This window comes from Salmo salar, chromosome ssa05 (genome assembly GCF_905237065.1).
Source record: "Salmo salar chromosome ssa05, Ssal_v3.1, whole genome shotgun sequence".
Taxonomy (NCBI): domain Eukaryota; kingdom Metazoa; phylum Chordata; class Actinopteri; order Salmoniformes; family Salmonidae; genus Salmo; species Salmo salar.
Genome location: NC_059446.1, coordinates 22940340 through 22964195, shown reverse-complemented (window position 1 = coordinate 22964195; position 23856 = coordinate 22940340). Strand labels below are relative to the sequence as shown.

The 23856-nt window shown below is 44.3% G+C and overlaps 1 protein-coding gene across 5 annotated transcripts in view; it reads right to left on the bottom strand.

Annotated features, from left to right (window-relative positions):
• Positions 1-672: 672 nt before the first annotated feature.
• The window catches only part of LOC106604462 (ecto-NOX disulfide-thiol exchanger 2), a 325983-nt gene continuing 302799 nt past the window's right edge, over positions 673-23856 (bottom strand). For 4 of the 5 annotated variants that reach the window (XM_014199101.2, XM_014199098.2, XM_014199102.2 and 1 more), the window contains 7 exons: positions 22251-22453; positions 18446-18586; positions 8986-9042; positions 8680-8736; positions 7288-7396; positions 3967-4052; positions 673-1566 (listed from right to left, as the gene is read on the bottom strand). In XM_014199101.2, the coding sequence (XP_014054576.1) occupies positions 1435-1566; positions 3967-4052; positions 7288-7396; positions 8680-8736; positions 8986-9042; positions 18446-18586; positions 22251-22453 (785 nt within the window). In that variant the 3' untranslated portion in view covers positions 673-1434. The remainder of the gene's footprint in view (positions 1567-3966; positions 4053-7287; positions 7397-8679; positions 8737-8985; positions 9043-18445; positions 18587-22250; positions 22454-23856) is intronic. The other variant, XM_014199100.2, reaches the window with a different exon arrangement.

The following is a 23856-nucleotide window of genomic DNA, read 5'->3' as shown; positions in this document are numbered from 1 at the left end:
AAAGCAAATCATGTGTAATAAACCTTCGGTTTCCCCGAGCAACAAGGAAAGAAATTGCCCAACGGAGGCTCATTAGGAACGCTCCAGCAGGCTTTTGGGAATGACCTCCGGTCCTGGCAGCCAGGATTCAACCTGGAAGGAGGGGAAACTGGAGGGGAGACCAACATCTGTTCTGTTGTAAAACAGCCTTATATACACACACACAGTACATGTACGCATGGTCACCCAGACAGATGCACACACACACACGCCTCTATAATTAGATAATGATGCTTCATTAAGATGAGCCCCAACAGCGTGTTTCAGCTTTGCTTTTGCCCAGGCACAAGAGCACAGGTAATAATGTTATTGTGATGGTTCTAAATGGCCTTAGGTAAGGTTTAATGACATGCCTTGGGCAGCGCTAAGAGATAACAAAACCAGCATCACAAAAGGTCTCAGGCATCTCTCCGGGCATGGCTGGGCAGGAGCAGTGTGTGTAAGAGCGAGAGATAGTGAGAGAGTGTGAGTGTACCTATCAGAGGCTCCCCATGTGGCTGGGGACCATCCTTGACTGGATTAGCAGTTTGCTCCCACTCATGCTACATACAGCATCTACACACATCATATACAAGCAGCATACCTAAGTGCCAGCGAGCATAACTGTATTCAATACAACTCTATTCTCAATTCTTCAGATTGCTTTGATTTTTTATTTAAAAATATCATCCAAGCATTTACAGAGTAGGAAAACAAATCAATCTATGCAACTGTTAAAGGGAAACTTCAGGGTTTTGGCAATGAGGCCCTTTATCTACAGCCCCAGAGTCAGATGAACTTGTGGACACCATTTTTATGTCTCTGCGTGCAGTTTGAAGGTATTGTTTAACTGACGCTAGCACAATGACTGGAACTCTATGGGTATCTGCTAGCATTCATTGCCTAAACCCAGAAGTATCCCTTCAACAGCCTTTACAGAAAATGAAGAAATATATTCATTTTTACTCATAGAATTGTACAAACAAGGAAAGAAAAGAGAGTGTGAGAGGCCAGAGGGGTTGGAGGTTGACAGTGTTCAGCAGACCCTGATATCCTCCCTGGGTAGTAGTCCTGGCTGAGTGACAGCAGAGTTAACCAATTAGAGGTTCTGAGAACGGTCCGACCCGCCCATGTGACGGACAGTCTGAGTTCTATGTTGTTACTTCTGTGTCTTCATAATACAGTCAAGAGTTCTATGCCAGTGTTTCTCAACCTTATTTGTGACAGGGACCAGCAAACTGTTTACATTATAACTAGCACTTAAGAACTGATTAAATCAAGATCAGTAAACCATCACAGGGACAAGTGAGCAACAGCCAAGAAACCAGTGCAGGTCCCCATAAAACAATATCCTCATAAGACCGTCAGATCTCTATGCTGTTTCTCCTGTGATATCCGCTGTGGCTCTGTAATGTTCTATTTGGACTTGATTCCCTCAAAACCACAGAACTTCCAGCGTTTCTCCAGGCTGGCGCCCACCCCTGTCAGCTCCTGTCTGAAGGTACAGGGCAGCCGACCCAGTAGAGCCCCCACCTGTCCTGTGTTTATCTGAAACACACATATACACACTATAAATACACAGATTTGATACATACACAGGCACACATCCACAGATACAATCACAATACAAACATAACACACAGAATTGATACACACTCCTACAGACTCAAAGAGCCCCACATCTCAGAAAAACTGATCTGAGTGACAAACACAAACAGTAACACAATAATCATCACAAACCCACACCTACATATGCAATCACATCATATTTGCATATAGCATCACTTTCAAAAGGTGAGATTACACAAAACAATGACAGCACGAAGCACTATCATTGTATACAGAGAAAAAACAGAGAAAAAAGGAATGAGTCAGTGTGTTGATGAGTGCAGAGAGGTTGTAATGAGCTGGTGGTGAGAGTGGTCAAACAATATATAAGAGGGCCTCCTCATGGAGGTAGCAGTAAGAGTAGACATGTCTGAGGGCCTCCTCATGGAGGTAGTAGTAAGAGTAGACATGTCTGAGGGCCTCCTCATGGAGGTAGCAGTAAGAGTAGACATGTCTGAGGGCCTCCTCATGGAGGTAGCAGTAAGAGTAGTCATGTCTGAGGGCCTCCTCATGGAGGTAGTAGTAAGAGTAGACATGTCTGAGGGCCTCCTCATGGAGGTAGTAGTAAGAGTAGACATGTCTGAGGGCCTCCTCATGGAGGTAGCAGTAAGAGTAGTCATGTCTGAGGGCCTCCTCATGGAGGTAGTAGTAAGAGTAGACATGTCTGAGGGCCTCCTCATGGAGGTAGCAGTAAGAGTAGACATGTCTGAGGGCCTCCTCATTGAGGTAGCAGTAAGAGTAGACATGTCTGAGGGCCTCCTCATGGAGGTAGTAGTAAGAGTAGACATGTCTGAGGGCCTCCTCATGGAGGTAGTAGTAAGAGTAGACATGTCTGAGGGCCTCCTCATGGAGGTAGCAGTAAGAGTAGACATGTCTGAGGGCCTCCTCATGGAGGTAGTAGTAAGAGTAGACATGTCTGAGGGCCTCCTCATGGAGGTAGCAGTAAGAGTGGCCATATAGTATATCTGAAGGCCTCCTTGCGGAGGTGTCAGTGAGCGTAGTGGTCATATGTGGAGGAGAGAAAAGAACAGAATCAATCTGACAGTCGAGAGCAGAGGAGTGCTGAGAACCCAGAAAGGCCCCTGAGGAGCCCGACATGTGGAGACGGGTGTTTTAGCGAAGTGTCAGAATAAATAAAACCGCTCTGCTTCGTCAGTGAGAGACAGGAAGGATCCAGATGTAACAGGTCTCAGTGTCCAGGGAAATCACACTGAGACACAACCACAAGAGCACTGGGAGATAGAGATATTCTATATTCATGTCTATAGTACTGTAGCACTGGGAGATAAAGAGATATCCTATATTCATGTCTATTGTACTGTAGCACTGGGAGATAAAGAGATATCCTATATTCATGTCTATAGTACTGTAGCACTGGGAGATAGAGATATATCCTATAGAGATATTCTATATTCATGTATATAGTACTGTAGCTAAGGGAGATAGAGAGCTATCCCATATTCATGGCTATGGTAGCTACACCATGTGGAGAGTGGGACCTGAGCCTCAGCATCATGAGGGCCCTGCCTGCACCAGGGGGATCACATTAGATGAGCAGGATCTGGCTGCATGAGGAAACTCTTGCTGCACGATGGGGCTCTTGTCACAAGGGGATGATTTCAAATTGCATTAGGGGGAGGCTGCTTGCACCAGGGGGCTCCAACTGCATTGTGGGGCCCTGGCATACATCGGGCCCATATGTCAGCGCAGTAGGGATGCTTAGTCCATGTTTGTGCTGGTTGTGTGGTGCCAGGACGGCTCTATTGCTGAACTGGCTGTGTTGTGTGTGTGTTGTGACGGCCCTGAATTTGTCTGAACCGTCTGTACTTCTCCTGCAGACGTTGTGTTTCCCTTTAACTCCCTATTAATTAGCCAGCATCAGCTGTGAAAAAAAAGGGTTGTGACAGTGGAACGAATGAGGAAGTGTTCAACCCTTGTTTCCCGAAGCTCCTCTACTCCGTTTGTTTCGTTGTATTTATAAAGTGTGCTTTGTAGCCGCGTCTCAGAATAACCAGGATCCACTCATTTCTTCCTTTGAACTACTCATCTCAGTTGGTCTCCGCTGTTTCTCTGTGGACTTCGGTGGAGATCTGTTGATGGATTTGACTGGATTGACTGACTACAACTTTTTCCAGCCCGTATTTCATTTGTTTTACACCGTGTTGTGTCTGTCCTTTGTATTGGTGTAGACTTGACAGACCAGATGGGACTCATTCCCTCACAAACAAAAAGGAGAAATCAATATTTTCTCTGTTAGGTACGACCTACCTGGCACCCCTACAAACAATAACCTCAAGTCAAAACCATTACAGTGTGTGTGTGTGTGTGTGCCAGCAGTACCTTGGTGTCCAGCTGCTGTAGGTAAGAGAAGATGTATTCGATGCTGGCTCCAAATGGGTGGACATGGAGGAACGTAGAGATGATCCCTGAGGAAGGACAGAGACATCAATACAGCTGTCAATCAAACTGGAATACCATATTAACATGTAGTTTAATTCTCTATAACTACAACCCTACAATCATATGTACAAACATCTCAATTCAGTCTGAGTGTTGATTTACCCATCTATCCAAAATGAAAGCCCGCTAGAAGCTCACATTCAAGAGACCACTAGTCAACTCATGCTGTCTGACTGATGAAATGTATCTGGACTCTTCAAGTGTGTCTGACTTCCCCAAAGCACTCTCAGCTCTATGGAATACTCTTGTGTTTGAACAGTCCAGATTAAGATAAGTGTTTAATGAGGACTTTGACACTGCTTCTACATTAAAGCTTCTCTGATCAGAGCACCATGGGGCTTCACACACACACACACACACACACACACACACACACACACACACACACACACACACACACACACACACACACACACACACACACACACACACACACACACACACACACACACACACACCACCAGCATGTTTTTTTCTCTCATCAATTTCAACGATAACATCTGTTATCAGATCATCCCCTACTGATTATCCTGAACCCCTGTGTAATAATATATTATAGTACACTGAGGAGCCAACTCAGAAAACACAGGAGAAAGCAAAGTCCAATTTATATCCCCATATGCATCAGAGTCTGGTCTTCCTCAGGCATTTTACTGCTTGTTTCTAGCGTTAAGCATGGCAGAGTTATGCGTCGTGACCCCTAGGTTGGAACCCCTGCTCTAGAGGGGGACATGACACAGCGGGTACTAAGTCTAACCTACAGCTAACATATAGCTAACTCTACCTGCTCTAGAGGGGGACATGACACAGCGGGTACTAAGTCTAACCTACAGCTAACATATAGCTAAGCTACAGCTAACATATAGCTAACTCTACCTGCTCTAGAGGGGGACATGACACAGCAGGTACTAAGTCTAACCTACAGCTAACATATAGCTAACTCTACCTGCTCTAGAGGGGGACATGACACAGCGGGTACTAAGTCTAACCTACAGCTAACATATAGCTAACTCTACCTGCTCTAGAGGGGGACATGACACAGCGGGTACTAAGTCTAACCTACAGCTAACATATAGCTAACTCTACCTGCTCTAGAGGGGGACATGACACAGCGGGTACTAAGTCTAACCTACAGCTAACATATAGCTAACTCTACCTGCTCTAGAGGGGGACATGACACAGCGGGTACTAAGTCTAACCTACAGCTAACATATAGCTAACTCTACCTGCTCTAGAGGGGGACATGACACAGCGGGTACTAAGTCTAACCTACAGCTAACATATAGCTAACTCTACCTGCTCTAGAGGGGGACATGACACAGCGGGTACTAAGTCTAACCTACAGCTAACATATAGCTAACTCTACCTGCTCTAGAGGGGGACATGACACAGCGGGTACTAAGTCTAACCTACAGCTAACATATAGCTAACTCTACCTGCTCTAGAGGGGGACATGACACAGCGGGTACTAAGTCTAACCTACAGCTAACATATAGCTAACTCTACCTGCTCTAGAGGGGGACATGACACAGCGGGTACTAAGTCTAACCTACAGCTAACATATAGCTAACTCTACCTGCTCTAGAGGGGGACATGACACAGCGGGTACTAAGTCTAACCTACAGCTAACATATAGCTAACTCTACCTGCTCTAGAGGGGGACATGACACAGCGGGTACTAAGTCTAACCTACAGCTAACATATAGCTAACTCTACCTGCTCTAGAGGGGGACATGACACAGCCGGTACTAAGTCTAACCTACAGCTAACATATAGCTAACTCTACCTGCTCTAGAGGGGGACATGACACAGCGGGTACTAAGTCTAACCTACAGCTAACATATAGCTAACTCTACCTGCTCTAGAGGGGGACATGACACAGCGGGTACTAAGTCTAACCTACAGCTAACATATAGCTAACTCTACCTGCTCTAGAGGGGGACATGACACAGCGGGTACTAAGTCTAACCTACAGCTAACATATAGCTAACTCTACCTGCTCTAGAGGGGGACATGACACAGCGGGTACTAAGTCTAACCTACAGCTAACATATAGCTAACTCTACCTGCTCTAGAGGGGGACATGACGCAGCGGGTACTAAATCTAACCTACAGCAAACATATAGCTAACTCTACCTGCTCTAGAGGGGGACATGACGCAGCGGGTACTAAATCTAACCTACAGCAAACATATAGCTAACTCTACCTGCTCTAGAGGGGGATAAAGCAGTTGAAGATGCAGACCTTTCTTTCTTCATGAGTTCACTTAGGAGCCAATGTCCCCTTTTCCCTGTGGTGCTACCTTCAATTCATCTTCAAACAAAACGTCATGTAGAGCGATTCTGGCAGAGAGAACACCCAGAATCCTCACCAGCCGTCGCTGCTGAGCGGTCAGAGTGGGCCGGCATGGAGGGAGGGAGCGGAACGCCCCATTGGCTACACAACTACCTCTGAGCCAATCGGATGATCATTCTGGCATGACACCACTGTGGGACAGGACAGGTAACTCCCACTAACACACAATAGTGTGCATCTTGCCATCTGGCATAGGCCTACACGTAACTCCACAACTTCTTTCCCTTGTAACTCCACAAGACCTCAATTTCAGAAAATCTTTTTGATCCAGGACCAACCATTCCCTGTGAAAGTACGCTCCACTGAAATGGAGAATGTGCCAGAAGGCTGTGGTGATTAGAAACAGTAGAGGTGCTGAAGGCCTCAGTCAACCAGCCAATTAAAACGTGTGAACCCGCCCAGAGAACTGGGAATATACTAGGGAGGAAAACCAGGCTTTCCACAAATAACCTGCTTAATGATTGAGGTTGATGAAAGTTTCTCTAAAAATAACCTGTTTAATTAGCAAAAATTGTACCAACAATCAGAGCCTCTCTGCCAGAGTGGACAGCGCAAGGGGGATGTTCTCCGTACGAAGCCCTGCGTGTTGTACGTATCAATACACAGGGCTTCTCCCTCAGAGTTGACAGGACTTGGGGGAATCTTCTCCTGTACTAATGTTAGGGTAACATAACGTCATACTACTGTTATAAGCCTAGTAACGTTATAGTTATGTTAGGTGAATGTACCCACTAGCTGGGCCTCTCAGAGTGGACTGGACTGGGGGGACCTACTCCTCTATAGTTAGGTTAACACAACATTGTTATAATGTTGAAGTAAGGTTATTGTCATTTTAGGTGAACTTACCAACTAGCAAGGCCTCTCTCTCAGAGTAAACAGGACTGGAGGGAATCTTCTCTGGGGGCAGACTCTCCTTCTCCTGACTGCAGGAAACCACTTCTAACGCTGTCGCCTCCTACAGGACAGAGGAGGAGGAGAAAACAGACTGGTAGATGATGCCCGCCTGCCCACACACACAAGCAATCAAGTGCTCAGCAGCCATGATGACGCACCACACAACAACAGACAGATGCTGTGGAAGAAGAGGGGAGTCAAAGGCAGGGAGATCAATCAGAGAGGAGATGGTAATAGTTCTACCAGAGGAGGGAGAGAGAGAGAGAGAGAGAGAGAGAGAGAGAGATGGGAGTGTTAGCGATGCTAATGATGAAGCTGTTGTTTACTGTGGGCCTCTGACAGGCTGGAGGGAGGGAGGGTCGGGTATGTGTGTGGGCGCTAGGGTTGCCAACTGTCCCGTATTAGCCGGGATGTCCCTTATATTGGGCTAAATTGGTTTGTCCCATACAGGACCTCCCTTGTCCTGTATATTCATCCAATCACAGTACAGTGTCAACGCGCCAATTCCTGCAAAGTAATTTCTGTTGTTGTTCGGTCGGTTTGAAATATGGATAAACCTGCTAAAAAGAAAAGACTGTGCAGCTACAACAAACAATGAGAAGCAAAAAATACATGGGTTAAGCCCGTCAGTGGTGACTCGACGAAAGCTGTACTTTATGCCGTTGGGAATTCTCAATTGGCCATGGAGGGGAGAATGACCTAACTCAGCATGCATCCACAGAAATGCACAAGAAGGCCACGCTAGCTAAAGGTGCTACTGTTGCAATATCGTCGCATTCTTCGTGACGTCTACTGCGGAAAATGACAACATCGCGGCAAGTGAAGCCTCTTTTCCTCTTTTGCATTTGAAATTTTTTTTTTTTTATTAATTAAAATTTTTTTGCTGTAAAGGTTCAAATTGTGATTTCTTTGATCATTTATTTTGAGGTTTATTCACATAAGTTTACATAATGATACAGTTTTAGTAAAGCTACAGACAAAATGGAATAAAAATGTTTTGCCTTTCCAATTGAAAAATAATATGAATATACACTGTCCCTTATTTGGTAGTGAGAAAGTTGTCACCCCTAGTGGGCGCTGACCTATCTGTCACAGTCGTGGTGGCCTTTCTTACTGGGCTTGGCCTCACTATTTTATTCTGTGTGTGTGATGAGACAAGCCCTTGATTTCCTAACCCAGTTGTGTCGGGTTGATTAATCATGCGACAAATAAAGTCCTCCTGCACTGGATTGGTCTGTAATGATCTGTCATGTCACTGGAAGAGGAGAGAGAGAGGAACAGAGAAACAGATAAGGGAGAAGGAGAGGGATGGAGAGGGATGGAGAGGGTCTCTTTTCCACTTACATTGACTTGATCAGCACTCTCCTCGCTCCCTCTGTCATCTCGCGGTGATGTCTCCAGCTAGAGTCAATTATAAAAATGAGAAAAGCCGTCACGTCTAACATTCACATTGTTATTTAAACAGACATGCGTGTGGGGCGGCAGGTAGCCCAGCGGTTAAGAGCGTTGGGCCAGTAACCGAAAGGTCGCTGGTTCGAATCTCTGAGACGACAAGGTGCTCTGTCATGTCACTGGAAGAGAGTGAGGAACAGAGAAAGAGATATGGGGAATAGAGAGGGATGGAGAGGGTCACATCTCTTTTCCACTTACATTGACTTGATCAGCACTCTCCTCGCTCCCTCTGTCATCTCGCGGTGATGTCTCCAGCTAGAGTCAATTATAAAAATGAGAAAAGCCGTCATGTCACACACTCACGCAAACAGACGCACACACACATACAAACACACTTTCTCCTCAGGCAAGACCACTATATAACACTGTGAAGGAGAGGTCAACATCACATATACAAGCCCTGAATAGTTTGAGGGGGTATGTTGTAATGTGCAGTCAGATATAGAATCAGATCAGATCGAGCAAAGACATACAGTACTTATTAATATGTGTTCTTTCCATGAGTAAGAACCAAACATAATTGGATGTCGAAATGTCCTCTGTTCATAACTGGTATTCACACAGTGAGTGGTGTGTATCTCCGTTTTCTATTAAAATGGTTGACATCCTGATTCAGTGGTCCTAGTTAAAGCCTGATTCAGTGGTCCTAGATGAAGCCTGATTCAGTGGTCCTAGATGAAGCCTGACTCAGTGGTCCTAGTTAAAGCCTGACTCAGTGGTCCTAGTTAAAGCCTGACTCAGTGGTCCTAGATGAAGCCTGACTCAGTGGTCCTAGATGAAGCCTGACTCAGTGGTCCTAGATGAAGCCTGACTCAGTGGTCCTAGTTAAAGCCTGACTCAGTGGTCCTAGATGAAGCCTGACTCAGTGGTCCTAGATGAAGCCTGATTCAGTGGTCCTAGATGAAGCCTGACTCAGTGGTCCTAGATGAAGTCTGAATCAGTGGTCCTAGATGAAGTCTGATTCAGTGGTCCTAGATGAAGCCTGACTCAGTGGTCCTAGTTAAAGCCTGACTCAGTGGTCCTAGTTAAAGCCTGACTCAGTGGTCCTAGATGAAGCCTGACTCAGTGGTCCTAGATGAAGCCTGACTCAGTGGTCCTAGATGAAGCCTGACTCAGTGGTCCTAGATGAAGCCTGACTCAGTGGTCCTAGATGAAGCCTGACTCAGTGGTCCTAGATGAAGCCTGACTCAGTGGTCCTAGATGAAGCCTGACTCAGTGGTCCTAGATGAAGCCTGACTCAGTGGTCCTAGATGAAGCCTGATTCAGTGGTCCTAGATGAAGCCTGACTCAGTGGTCCTAGATGAAGCCTGACTCAGTGGTCCTAGATGAAGCCTGAATCAGTGGTCCTAGATGAAGCCTGACTCAGTGGTCCTAGATGAAGCCTGACTCAGTGGTCCTAGATGAAGCCTGAATCAGTGGTCCTAGATGAAGCCTGACTCAGTGGTCCTAGATGAAGCCTGAATCAGTGGTCCTAGATGAAGCCTGAATCAGTGGTCCTAGATGAAGCCTGACTCAGTGGTCCTAGATGAAGCCTGACTCAGTGGTCCTAGATGAAGCCTGACTCAGTGGTCCTAGATGAAGCCTGAATCAGTGGTCCTAGATGAAGCCTGAATCAGTGGTCCTAGATGAAGCCTGACTCAGTGGTCCTAGATGAAGCCTGAATCAGTGGTCCTAGATGAAGGGACAGTTGTTGGTACAGTAACCGAAAAAGCTTTAATACATAATGCTTGGTGACAGCTTGGACAGTGAATGGGGCTCTGGGGTTAACTGATGATGGCATGCAGAAATCTGCCGAACATGGCAAGCTGGCAGCACACACAATCATTCCACAATGGCCACAAATCTAGCAACGCTTTCCTCAAATAGATCTCTATATTCTGTTAATGAGTCTCAAGTGATACATCTCTGTGTGTATAGTATACATATTTACCATGGATCACTGGAAGGGGTTCATCTCTACGTGTATACATGTTTTAATGACCATATTTACCATGGATCACTGGAAGGGGTTCATCTCTACATGTATACATGTTTTAATTACCATATTACCCATGGATCACTGGAAGGGGTTCATCTCTACGTGTATACATGTTTTAATGACCATGGATCACTGGAAGGGGTTCATCTCTACGTGTATACATGTTTTAATTACCATATTACCCATGGATCACTGGAAGGGGTTCATCTCTACATGTATACATGTTTTAATTACCATATTTACCATGGATCACTGGAAGGGGTTTATCTCTACGCGTATACATGTTTTAATGACCATATTACCCATGGATCACTGGAAGGGGTTCATCTCTACATGTATACATGTTTTAATTACCATATTACCCATGGATCACTGGAAGGGGTTCATCTCTACATGTATACATGTTTTAATGACCATATTTACCATGAATCACTGGAAGGGGTTTATCTCTACGTGTATACATGTTTTAATTACCATATTACCCATGGATCACTGGAAGGGGTTCATCTCTACATGTATACATGTTTTAATTACCCTATTTACCATGAATCACTGGAAGGGGTTTATCTCTACGCGTATACATGTTTTAAATTTACCATGGATCACTGAAGGGGTTTATCTCTACGTGTATACATGTTTTAATTACCATATTACCCATGGATCACTGGAAGGGGTTTATCTCTACGTGTATACATGTTTTAATTACCATGGATCACTGGAAGGGGTTTATCTCTACGTGTATACATGTTTTAATTACCATATTTACCATGGATCACTGGAAGGGGTTCATCTCTACGTGTATACATGTTTTAATTACCATCTTACCCATGGATCACTGGAAGGGGTTCATCTCTACATGTATACATGTTTTAATTACCATATTACCCATGGATCACTGGAAGGGGTTTATCTCTACATGTATACATGTTTTAATGACCATATTACCCATGGATCACTGGAAGGGGACACATTTCAGTGCCTAGCAGCATTCTAATGTACAGTGTCACTATTAAACCAGATATTGACAAACCTGTCACTCTCTTTGATTTGAATTAATATATATTACCCAGCCAGCAGGTCCAGAATGACTAATTAACCAAACTCAATGAAACAACTAGCCAAGCGGCTACGGGAAGCAGAGAAGAGAAAATGTGTCTCGATTGGAAAAGAAGCAATCAAATATGGACCACGCACCATTTGACTCTCTCATATCAGTATTATCTTTATCCAATTAAGTAGCTGATTGAACAGGAATCTCATGCTCTTGTCAACCCTCCCACTGGAATCCTGCTCAGCCAACGCTACCCCATGAGCAACACAAGCATTAACACAAAATAACACCTGCGGGTAGATTTTGGCATTGGCGGGCAGGATGTATATTTCACCAGGCACGTTGGTAGGTGGTCAGGGCTTCACGGTGACCTTTACGAGCATGTCACTCGCATTTGTGAATAAAAATAGTCAAGTATGATCACATTTATAGTAAAATAAATGCTGCAGTTGCCGTTTTGATTCATAGTTGCTAAATGAATCGCCCAAAGTCAAATAATTACAAATCCTGCATTGCCTATTCCATGTCGCACTGCAACACTGCCTGACTGGGGGCTGTGCGCAAGTGAAGAGCTGAGTGAAAGATCCATTTTTAGAAGCGATGCGCACAAGCATAAAAGTTGGTCTAATTTACTTGAAACTAAAGCGAGGTTTTGTCCTTGGCTATTTACATTGTTTTGTTCACAAGTTAGGTTGTTTTTCAATATTTGACATTCAACTGCTAGGGAAGAAAAGACAACACTTCTACTAGTCAAGACACAATCTTACAGGCACAAACACGAGCGACTCGAGCTGTACTACCACCGTCACCTCAACTTGTCTCATCTATGATATTTTGGTTAAAACAAAAAATGGAATTATTCAATATACCACATTAGTTCTTACTAGTATAATTTGTTTTAGAAACAAAGTATACGCATCCATATATTTTTTGTTGTTGCAATATTTTGGCTGGTAGATTTTTTTTATCTACCTGCCACAATGGATGGTGGACCACAAAGAAAATATTATGCCCTGATTAGAGCTCTATAGGGGACAAGATAGATTCACCTGCTAACGATATACAACTAATGTAAAGTGCACCTTCAAGCACGTAGGCTATCTAGATACAAGTAACTGCCAAAATAAAGGAAACGCTAACATAAAGTGTCTTAATAGGGCATTGTGCCACCACAGGCCGCCAGAACAGCTTCAATGTGCCTTGGTATAGACTCTACAAGTCTCTGGAACTCTATTGGAAGAATGTGACACCAATCTTCCACGAGAAATTCCATAATTTGGGTTTTTATTGATGGTGGGGGCAAAAGCTGTCTCATGCGCTCCTCCAGAATCTCCCATAAGTGTTCAATTGGGTTAAGATCTGGTGAGACACACACACACACACCCTTTAAAGCTTTGAGATCCCTTTTTGGGGTGGCAGGTAGCCTAATGGTTAGAGCATTGGGCCAGTAACCGAAAGGTTGATAGATCGAATCCCGAGCTGACAAGGTAAAAATCTGTCGTTCTGCCCCTGAACAAGGCAGTTAACTCACTGTTCCTAGGCCCTCATTGTAAATAAGAATTTGTTCAAAACTGACTTGCCTAGGTAAATAAAGGTTAAATAAAATAAAAACAATAATAATAATTTCAAAGCCACTAAGATTGCTTCTTCTAGCCATGGTAGCCAAAATAATGGGCAACTGGGTATTTTTATACATGGTTAATTAACTCAGAAAACCACACCTGTATGGAAGCCCCTGCTTTAAATATACTTCGTATCCCTCATTTACTCACGTGTTTTCTTTATTTTGGCAGTTACAGTTGAAGTCGGAAGTTTACACACTTAGGTTGGACTCATTTTTCGACCACTCCACAAATTTCTTGTTGACAAACTATAGTTTTGGCAAGTCGGTTAGGACATCTACTTTGTGCATGACACAAGTAATTTTTCCAACAATTGTTTACAGACAGATTATTTCACTTATATTTCACTGTATCACAATTCCAGTGGGTCATAAGTTTACATACACTTAGTTGAAATCAAATCAAAGTGAAATGCTTACAGTGAAATGCTTACTTACAGGCTCTAACCAATAGTGCAAAAAAGGTATTAGGTGAACAATAGGTAGGTAAAGAAATAAAACAACAGTAAAAAGACAGTAGCGAGGCTATAAAAGTGCAGGTATGTTTCAAGACAACAATCTGGTGGTGTGCTAATCGATCTACTACCTCAATATACTACCTCAATCAGCCAGTTCGTCAGGCTGATTGAGGTAGTATGTACATGTAGATATGGTTAAAGTGACTATGTATATATGATGAACAGAGAGTAGCAGTAGCGTAAAAGAGGGGTTGGCGGGTGGGACACAATGCAGATAGCCTGGTTAGCCAATGTGCGGGAGCACTGGTTGGTCGGCCCAATTGAGGTAGTTTGTACATGAATGTATAGTTAAAGTGACTATGCATATATGATACACAGAGAGTAGCAGCAGCGTAAAAAGAGGGGTTGGGGGGGCACACAATGCAAATAGTCCGGGTAGCCATTTGATTACCTGGTTCAGGAGTCTTATGGCTTTGGGGTAAAAACTGTTGAGAAGCCTTTTTGTCCTAGACTTGGCACTCCGGTACCGCTTGCCATGCGGTAGTAGAGAGAACAGTCTATGACTGGGGTGGATGGGGTCTTGGACAATTTTTAGGGCCTTCCTCTGACACCGCCTGGTGTAGAGGTCCTGGATGGCAGGCAGCTTAGCCCCAGTGATGTACTGGGCCGTACGCACTACCCTCTGTAGTGCCTTGCGGTCAGAGGCCGAGCAATTGCCGTACCAGGCAGTGATGAAACCAGTCAGGATGCTCTAGATGTTGCAGCTGTAGAACCTTTTGATGATGTCAGGACCCATGCCAAATCTTTTTAGTTTCCTGAAGGGGAATAGGCTTTGTCGTGCCCTCTTCACGACTGTCTTGGTGTGTTTGGACCATTCTAGTTTGTTGTTGATGTGGACACCGAGGAACTTGAAGCTCTCAACCTGCTCCACTACAGCCCCGTCGATGAGAATGGGGGCGTGCTAGGTCCTCCTTTTCCTGTAGTCCACAATTATCTCCTTAGTCTTGGTTACGTTGAGGGATAGGTTGTTATTCTGGCACCACCCGGCCAGGTCTCTGACCTCCTCCCTATAGGCTGTCTCGTCGTTGTCGGTGATCAGGCCTACCACTGTTGTGTCATCTGCAAACGTAATGATGGTGTTGGAGTTGTGCCTGGTCATGCAGTCGTGGGTGAACAGGGAGTACAGGAGGGGACTGAGCACGCACCCCTGGGGAGCTCCAGTGTTGAGGATCAGCATGGCAGATGTGTTGCTACCTACCCTCACCACCTGGGGGCGGTTGACTGTGCCTTTAAACAGCTTGGAAAATTCCAGAAAATGATGTCATGGCTTTAGAAGCTTCTGATAGGCTAATTGACATCATTTGAGTCATTTGGAGGTGTACCTGTGGATGTATTTCAAGGCCTACCTTCAAATTCACTGCCTCTTTGCTTGACATCATGGAAAAATCAAAAGAAATCAGCCAAGACCAAAATTGTAGACCTCCACAAGTTTGGTTCATCCTTGGAAGCAATTTCCAAATGCCTGAAGGTACCACGTTCATCTGTACAAACAATAGTATGCAAGTATAAACACCATGGGACCACGCAGCCGTCATACCACTCAGGAAGAAGACGCATTCTGTCTCCTAGAGATGAACGTACTTTGGTGCGAAAAGTGAAAACCAATCCCAGAAAAACAGCAAAGGACCTTGTGAAGATGCTCAAGGAAACGGGTACAAAAGTATCTATATCCACAGAAAAACAAGTCCTATATCGACATAACCTGAAAGGCCGCTCAGCGAGGAAGAAGCCACTGCTCCAAAACCGCCATAAAAAGCCAGACTATGGTTTGCAACTGCACACGGGGAAAAACATTGTACTTTTTGGAGAAATGTCCTGTGGTCTGATGAAACAAAAATAGAACTGTTTGGCCATAATGACCATCGTAACGTTTGGAGGAAAAAGGGGGATGCTTGCAAGCCGAAGAACACCATCCCAACCGTGAAGCACGGGGGTGGCGGCAGCATGTTGTGGGGGTGCTTTGCTGCAGGAGGGACTGGTGCACTTCACAAAATAGATGACATCATGAGGGAGGAAAATTATGTGGATATATTGAAGCAACATCTCAAGACATCAGTCAGGAAGTTAAAGCTTGGTCGCAAATGGGTCTTCCAAATGGACAATGACCCCAAGCATACTTCCAAAGTTGTGGCAAAATGGCTTAAGGACAACAAAGTCAAGGTATTGGAGTGGCCATCACAAAGCCCTGACCTCAATCCCATAGAAAATTTGTGGGCAGAACTTAAAAAGCCTGTATGAGCAAGGAGGCCTACAAACCTTACTCAGTTACACCAGCTCTGTCATGAGGAATGGGCCAAAATTCACCCAACTTATTGTGGGAAGCTTGTGGAAGCCTACCCGAAACAATTTAAAGGCAATGCTTCCAAATACTAATTGAGTGTATGTGAACTTCTGACCCACTGGGAATGTGATGAAAGAAATAAAAGCTGAAATAAATAATTCTCTACTATTATTCTGACATTTTATATTCTTAAAATAAAGTGGTGATCCTAACTGATCTAAGACAGGGAATATTTACTAGGATTAAATGTCAGGAATTGTGAAAAACTGAGTTTAAATGTATTTGGCTAAGGTGTATGTAAACTTCCGACTTCAACTGTAAATTTATAAAGATGTTTTAGCCTGTGCGGTGGCACAGTGCCATAAACAGTATGGTGACACATGGTAAATGTAATATGATGTGTCAGTTTACACAGGCTGGTTTAGTTTAAAGAAGCTAGCCAGATAAAGAGGTGGTGAATCTAGTAGATAGTTTGAAGAGTCTAGTTTGATGTAAAGATGATTGAGCCGTCTTTCTCTATATACAGTGCATTCGGAAAGTATTCTGACTAGAGATATACCGATATTTTCCTTGACAAAAAAAGAAAACTATCATTTTACCGGCCTTTTAAGCATTCTAGTACAGTCAGACAGTTGAATCACAGACCAAAAAGTTATTGTTGGCATTTACATATGTCCCCATTACCAGTAAAACATAATCAAAACCTATTTATTTCACTTACTTGCTGTGCTGTTTAATTGTCCATTTGTTCAGTCTCAACCAGGATTTCATCATACATGTCAAGCAGTGAAGTTTCAGCTCTGTCTGTCCATGGCCTCTCTTCCTCGGTGCACACTGTCACTGTGTCCGTTTCCATCTTGTCTAGCTGTCTAACATTTCACGTAAACCCTGTTTCTTGTCTGCATCGAAGTAGTGGTCCTTGTACCTATCATCGAGCATGGTGGCGACACAATAGAGGCTCAGAGAGAATGCCACCGAATCGTTTGTTCACAGCTTCTGGTAGAGTACTTTTCCAAGTTAACCTGACGGTCTGTGTTGGCATTTTGGTTGATCAGGTGTTTCAATGCCATGACAGGGTATCACGTCTGCTGCAGACACAGTTGAGCTTATTTCTCCAGTCAGTTGTTTGAATGGAGCTAGGAGTGTTTATGTTTCCAAGTTTCAAACGTGTTCTCAAATGCCATTGAAATGGCAGCAGCAGTATGAGAACCAGCACATTCTTGAGCATGCAATACGGCTTTCCTCAGTACGAAATCTTCGTTGACCCACTGTGCTGTCAGACTCAATGCTCATGGGGCTGACATCGCTGGTCCAAATGTCAGTCGTGAAGCGAATAGCGGTGATGCTCATGGATGTGAGTTTCAACAATACTGTGTTACTCCGGTAGGGCAACATCTGAAAAATAGCACCTACTTGGTAGTGTGTACCGGTGCTCGAACAATCGGTGAAAGCTAACATCATCCACGACAGAGAACAGTTGATTGTCAAGGGCAATGAATTCCATTATCTTGGCGTTAATGGATTTCGCCTTTGAGTTGTCTCGCTGAAATGTTCTTAATCTTTCAAATGACTGCTCGACTTGACTGCTCGATCCACACAGCAGACATTGTGGGCTAGGTTAGGAATGCTGTGTTGCACGTGTAGCGCTATTTTTTTGGTGGTGTCATTATGTAATCTACCTACGTTATACAGGTATGCACATCAACTTTGACATCGATTTTGCGCATCGGCGTTAAACTAGACATTGGGCCGATGCCGATGTTGGCATTTTTAGCTAATATCGGCCGATTCCAATATATCGTGCATCCCTAATGCATCCCTAATTCAGTCTACCATATGGTAATTCCATTTCAAACCACAGGCACCTTTCAAATTAGCCAAGCTGTAAAGTGTTCTTTAAAGCTTGCACTATGAGAGTGTTAGGGCCTGTAAAGGGCATGTGTTGTGTGTGTTACTGACCTGTGGGGGGGGGGGGTGTGTGTGTGTGTGTGTTACTGACCTGTGGTGTGTGTGTTACTGACCTGTGGTGTGTGTGATACTGACCTGTGGTGTGCGTGTGTTACTGACCTGTGGTGTGTGTGTGTGTGTGTGTGTGTGTGTGTGTGTGTTACTGACCTGTGGTGTGTGTGTTACTGACCTGTGGTGTGTGTGATACTGACCTGTGGTGTGCGTGTGTTACTGACCTGTGGTGTGTGTGTGTGTTACTGACCTGTGGTGTGCGTGTTTTCTTCAGACTCTCCAGTCCTTCCTTGAGGCTCTGTACTTGGATCTCCAGCTGCTGTTTGTCCTCCACACTCTTCTCCAACTCTGCCTCCCTCTGTTTCATTTCTTCACACATCTTCAGCAGTTGCTGCAAACACAAAGGACATACAGTGAGCCACATACAGTAAGCTAACTAACCTTTAAAGGGATACTTCAAGGATACCATAAAAATAATATCCATGACTTCATCTGACTCTGGGGAAGTAGATAAAGGGCCTCATTGCTAAAATCACAAAGTATCCCTTTAAGCTTCTGATACAGAGGCGGCAAAGTTAGCTACAGATATTATTTTTCGTGACAGCCAATTGGTAGTTAGAGTCTTGTCCCATCGCTGCAACTCCCGTACGGACTAGGGAGAGGTGAATGTCGAGAGCCATGCGTCCTCTGAAAAACGACCCCGCCAAGCAGCACTGCTTCTTGACACACTGCTTGCTTAACCCGGAAGCCAGCCGCACCAATGTGCCGGAGGAAACACCGTACAGCTGGCAACCGAAGTCAGTGTGCATGCGCCTGGCCCTCCACAAGGAGTCGCTGAAGCGCGATGGGACAAGGACATCCCGGCTGGTCAAACCCTCCCCTAACCCGGACAACATTGGGACAATTGTGCGCCGCCTCAGGGGTCTCCCAGTCGTGGCCGGCTGCAACACAGCTTGGGATTGAACTCAGGTCTGTAGTGACGTCTCTAGCACTGCGATGCAGTGTCTTAGACCGTTAAGCCACTCGGGAGGCAACTACAGATTTGAACTAATCTTTAGAGAGAAGACAGATAGCCTCAAATGCTAACTAACGCTTAGCTTCTACCACAGACATGGCAAAGTTAGCCACAGATGCTAACTAACGCTTAGCTTCTACCACAGACATGGCAAAGTTAGCCACAGATGCTAACTAACGCTTAGCTTCTACCACAGACATGGCAAAGTTAGCCACAGATGCTAACTAACGCTTCAGCGTCTGCTACAGAGAGGGGCCTAAAATGAACTTTTTGGTCCACCAGCCACTGTGGCAGGGAGATACAAAAACCTATCAGCTACTCAGATTTTTTACAAGCCAAAATATTTTTTGGCCTGCAAAAATTACACCAACAAAACACAAAAAAAACAGATAAGCATGCTTTGTAATGTTTTTAAAACAAATGTATTACTAGTAAGAGCTAATGTGGTATATTGAATAATTACATTTTGTGAGACCTTTTTTACCAAAATGTTCCCCTGCCCCTTAGAGGTGGAATAGGCTATATAGGATTTGTAGTTCTTTGTAGTTCTTGTGTGCAATTAATTTACCAGCGGAAATACTTTGTAAACAGCTACTGCAGCATTTATTTTACTATAAATGTGATCATACTGGACTATTTTTATTCACAAATGAGAGTGAAATGCCTCCACGGTGGAGCCCTGACCACCTGCCAACGTGGTTGGTGAAATAGACATCTTACCTGCCAATGCCAAAATCTACCGTCATTTGGCAGGTGTTTATTTCAGGGCCTGGAGAGGGGCACAGTTAGCTACAGATGATACCTAACCCAAGGCACAGTTAGCGACAGATGATACCTAACCCAAGGCACAGTTAGCTACAGATGATACCTAACCCAAGGCACAGTTAGCTACAGATGATACCTTACCCAAGGCACAGTTAGCTACAGATGATACCTTACCCAAGGCACAGTTAGCTACAGATGATACCTAACCCAAGGCACAGTTAGCTACAGATGATACCTAACCCAAGGCACAGTTAGCTACAGATGATACCTAACCCAAGGCACAGTTAGCGACAGATGATACCTAACCCAAGGCACAGTTAGCTACAGATGATACCTAACCCAAGGCACAGTTAGCTACAGATGATACCTAACCCAAGGCACAGTTAGCTACAGATGATACCTAACCCAAGGCACAGTTAGCTACAGATGATACCTAACCCAAGGTACAGTTAGCTACAGATGATACCTAACCCAAGGCACAGTTAGCTACAGATGATACCTAACCCAAGGCACAGTTAGCTACAGATGATACCTAACCCAAGGCACAGTTAGCTACAGATGATACCTAACCCAAGGCACAGTTAGCTACAGATGATACCTAACCCAAGGCACAGTTAGCTACAGATGATACCTAACCCAAGGCACAGTTAGCTACAGATGATACCTAACCCAAGGCACAGTTAGCGACAGATGATACCTAACCCAAGGCACAGTTAGCTACAGATGATACCTAACCCAAGGCACAGTTAGCTACAGATGATACCTAACCCAAGGTACAGTTAGCTACAGATGATACCTAACCCAAGGCACAGTTAGCTACAGATGATACCTAACCCAAGGCACAGTTAGCTACAGATGATACCTAACCCAAGGCACAGTTAGCTACAGATGATACCTAACCCAAGGCACAGTTAGCTACAGATGATACCTAACCCAAGGCACAGTTAGCTACAGATGATACCTAACCCAAGGCACAGTTAGCTACAGATGATACCTAACCCAAGGCACAGTTAGCTACAGATGATACCTAACCCAAGGCACAGTTAGCTACAGATGATACCTAACCCAAGGTACAGTTAGCTACAGATGATACCTAACCCAAGGCACAGTTAGCTACAGATGATACCTAACCCAGGCACAGTTAGCTACAGATGCAAGCTAATCCTTAAGACCGAGAAGACACCGCTACAGATTCTTGCTTACTACAGGCATATGACTCATGCTAGTTATTAACCCCTTATCCATCAGCTCCATAGAGGAAACCATGTTAGCCAGCGGTGCTTTCCCTTATGTTTCAGGATTTGCCATCGAGTAAGGAACTTTTAGCTTATAGCTTCTCTATGTAGGTCAGAACCATGTAGAAGCTGAAAAGTCCTTTCTCCTTATCCATTCCACCTTAAAAAAAACTATATCACAGTCTCAGTTGGGTTTAGGCTGAAATACACAAGTATTACATGACTCAGAAGTGGAAGAAATTCACAGAACCTGGGCAGACTCAAATCACCTGCTGATAAAATGTTATGGTAATTTGCCAGAGCCTGCCTGATATCACAATTTAGCACAGAGCAATATGAAGTACTCCATTTTCATCTCTTCCTCCTCATTTCTATCCATTCATTTAATATTTTCATGGTAATGTTGAAACTTGCATGTTGGAAATGTAATTACCATTTGTCTATTCATATGAGCATGACCGTTGACTACTTGAGGATATTTGATGACCCAGCAGGTGATGGAAGCAACATATTTCCTGCCTGATGGTTGTTTAACCAACAGTTTGTTTTCTCTGAGGGGGATATTTGATTAGAAAACCCCTCCAGCTGGTATTAGTTTGTGTACAGCGTCTAGGTCAGCAGACTGATCAGATTCTAGAATGACTCTCTTCCTGTCAAGTCTTTCTATTGTTCTTTATATCTCTCTAGCCATCCTACTCTCAGAGTGCACCCCTCTTGCTCTCGCTCTCTATGCCTCCCTCTAGCCCTACTCCTCTTTCTCCCTCTTTCTCAGTGTTGTGTGTGTGTGCGTATGTGTGTGTGAGATTGGGAGGGCAGTTCTCTATCCACCTCTATTAAAAGTAACTTTTCCTCAATACGACTGGTCACCCCAGGAAGCCAAACCAATGGATTATGAGTCTCACCAGCCAGAATCTGCAGGGGTTTAATATCTGTATGGAACCAGGAAATGAAAAATTCCTGTGGAATTGATTAAAATAAATCCAAAGTAGGGACTGCTGCAAGAAGTTAACACAAGTGGGTATGTCTGGTAGAAGTAGTACCTTCTGCATTCCCTGTAGTGCCTGTTGTAGAAAGGTTAGTTGTTGCTGCCTGATGGTGTCCTCTTCACTGTGTTGTGGAGGTGTGTGTTCTTGGTTTTTGCCCTGCTCCTGCTTCAGCAGCTCCACCTCGTTCCTGTAGGCGTCCAGCTGACAGCGCAGAGAGTCATTCTCTTCCTTTAGGGCCTCCACCTGGGCCACAGGGCCTACACACACACACACACACACACACACACACACGTGTGATGAGAAATATTAATGAAATCCTAACCTGTCCTATTGGACAGACAGGAGAGACAGTGTGATGAGAACTGCTCATTAAATCCTAACCTGTCCTATTGGACAGACAGGAGACAGTGTGATGAGAACTACTCATTAAATCCTAACCTGTCCTATTGGACAGACAGGAGACAGTGTGATGAGAACTACTCATTAAATCCCAACCTGTCCTATTGAACAGACAGGATAGACAGTGTGATGAGAACTACTCATTAAATCCTAACCTGTCCTATTGGACAGACAGGAGACAGTGTGATGAGAACTACTCTTTAAATCCTAACCTGTCCTATTGGACAGACAGGAGACAGTGTGATGAGAACTACTCATTAAATCCTAACCTGTCCTATTGGACAGACAGGAGACAGTGTGATGAGAACTACTCATTAAATCCTAACCTGTCCTATTGGACAGACAGGAGACAGTGTGATGAGAACTACTCATTAAATCCTAACCTGTCCTATTGGACAGACAGGAGACAGTGTGATGAGAACTACTCATTAAATCCTAACCTGTCCTATTGAAGAGACAGGAGACAGTGTGATGAGAACTACTCATTAAATCCTAACCTGTCCTATTGGACAGACAGGAGACAGTGTGATGAGAACTGCTCATTAAATCCTAACCTGTCCTATTGGACAGACAGGAGACAGTGTGATGAGAACTACTCATTAAATCCTAACCTGTCCTATTGGACAGACAGGAGAGACAGTGTGATGAGAACTACTCATTAAATCCTAACCTGTCCTATTGAACAGACAGGATAGACAGTGTGATGAAAACTGCTCATTAAATCCTAACCTGTCCTATTGGACAGACAGGAGACAGTGTGATGAAAACTGCTCATTAAATCCTAACCTGTCCTATTGAACAGACAGGAGAGACAGTGTGATGAGAACTGCTCATTAAATCCTAACCTGTCCTATTGAACAGACAGGAGAGGCAGTGTGATGAGAACTACTCATTAAATCCTAACCTGTCCTATTGAACAGACAGGAGACAGTGTGATGAGAACTGCTCATTAAATCCTAACCTGTCCTATTGAACAGACAGGAGACAGTGTGATGAAAACTGCTCATTAAATCCTAACCTGTCCTATTGAACAGACAGGAGAGACAGTGTGATGAGAACTGCTCATTAAATCCTAACCTGTCCTATTGAACAGACAGGAGAGGCAGTGTGATGAGAACTGCTCATTAAATCCTAACCTGTCCTATTGAACAGACAGGAGAGACAGTGTGATGAGAACTGCTCATTAAATCCTAACCTGTCCTATTGAACAGACAGGAGACAGTGTGATGAGAACTGCTCATTAAATCCTAACCTGTCCTAT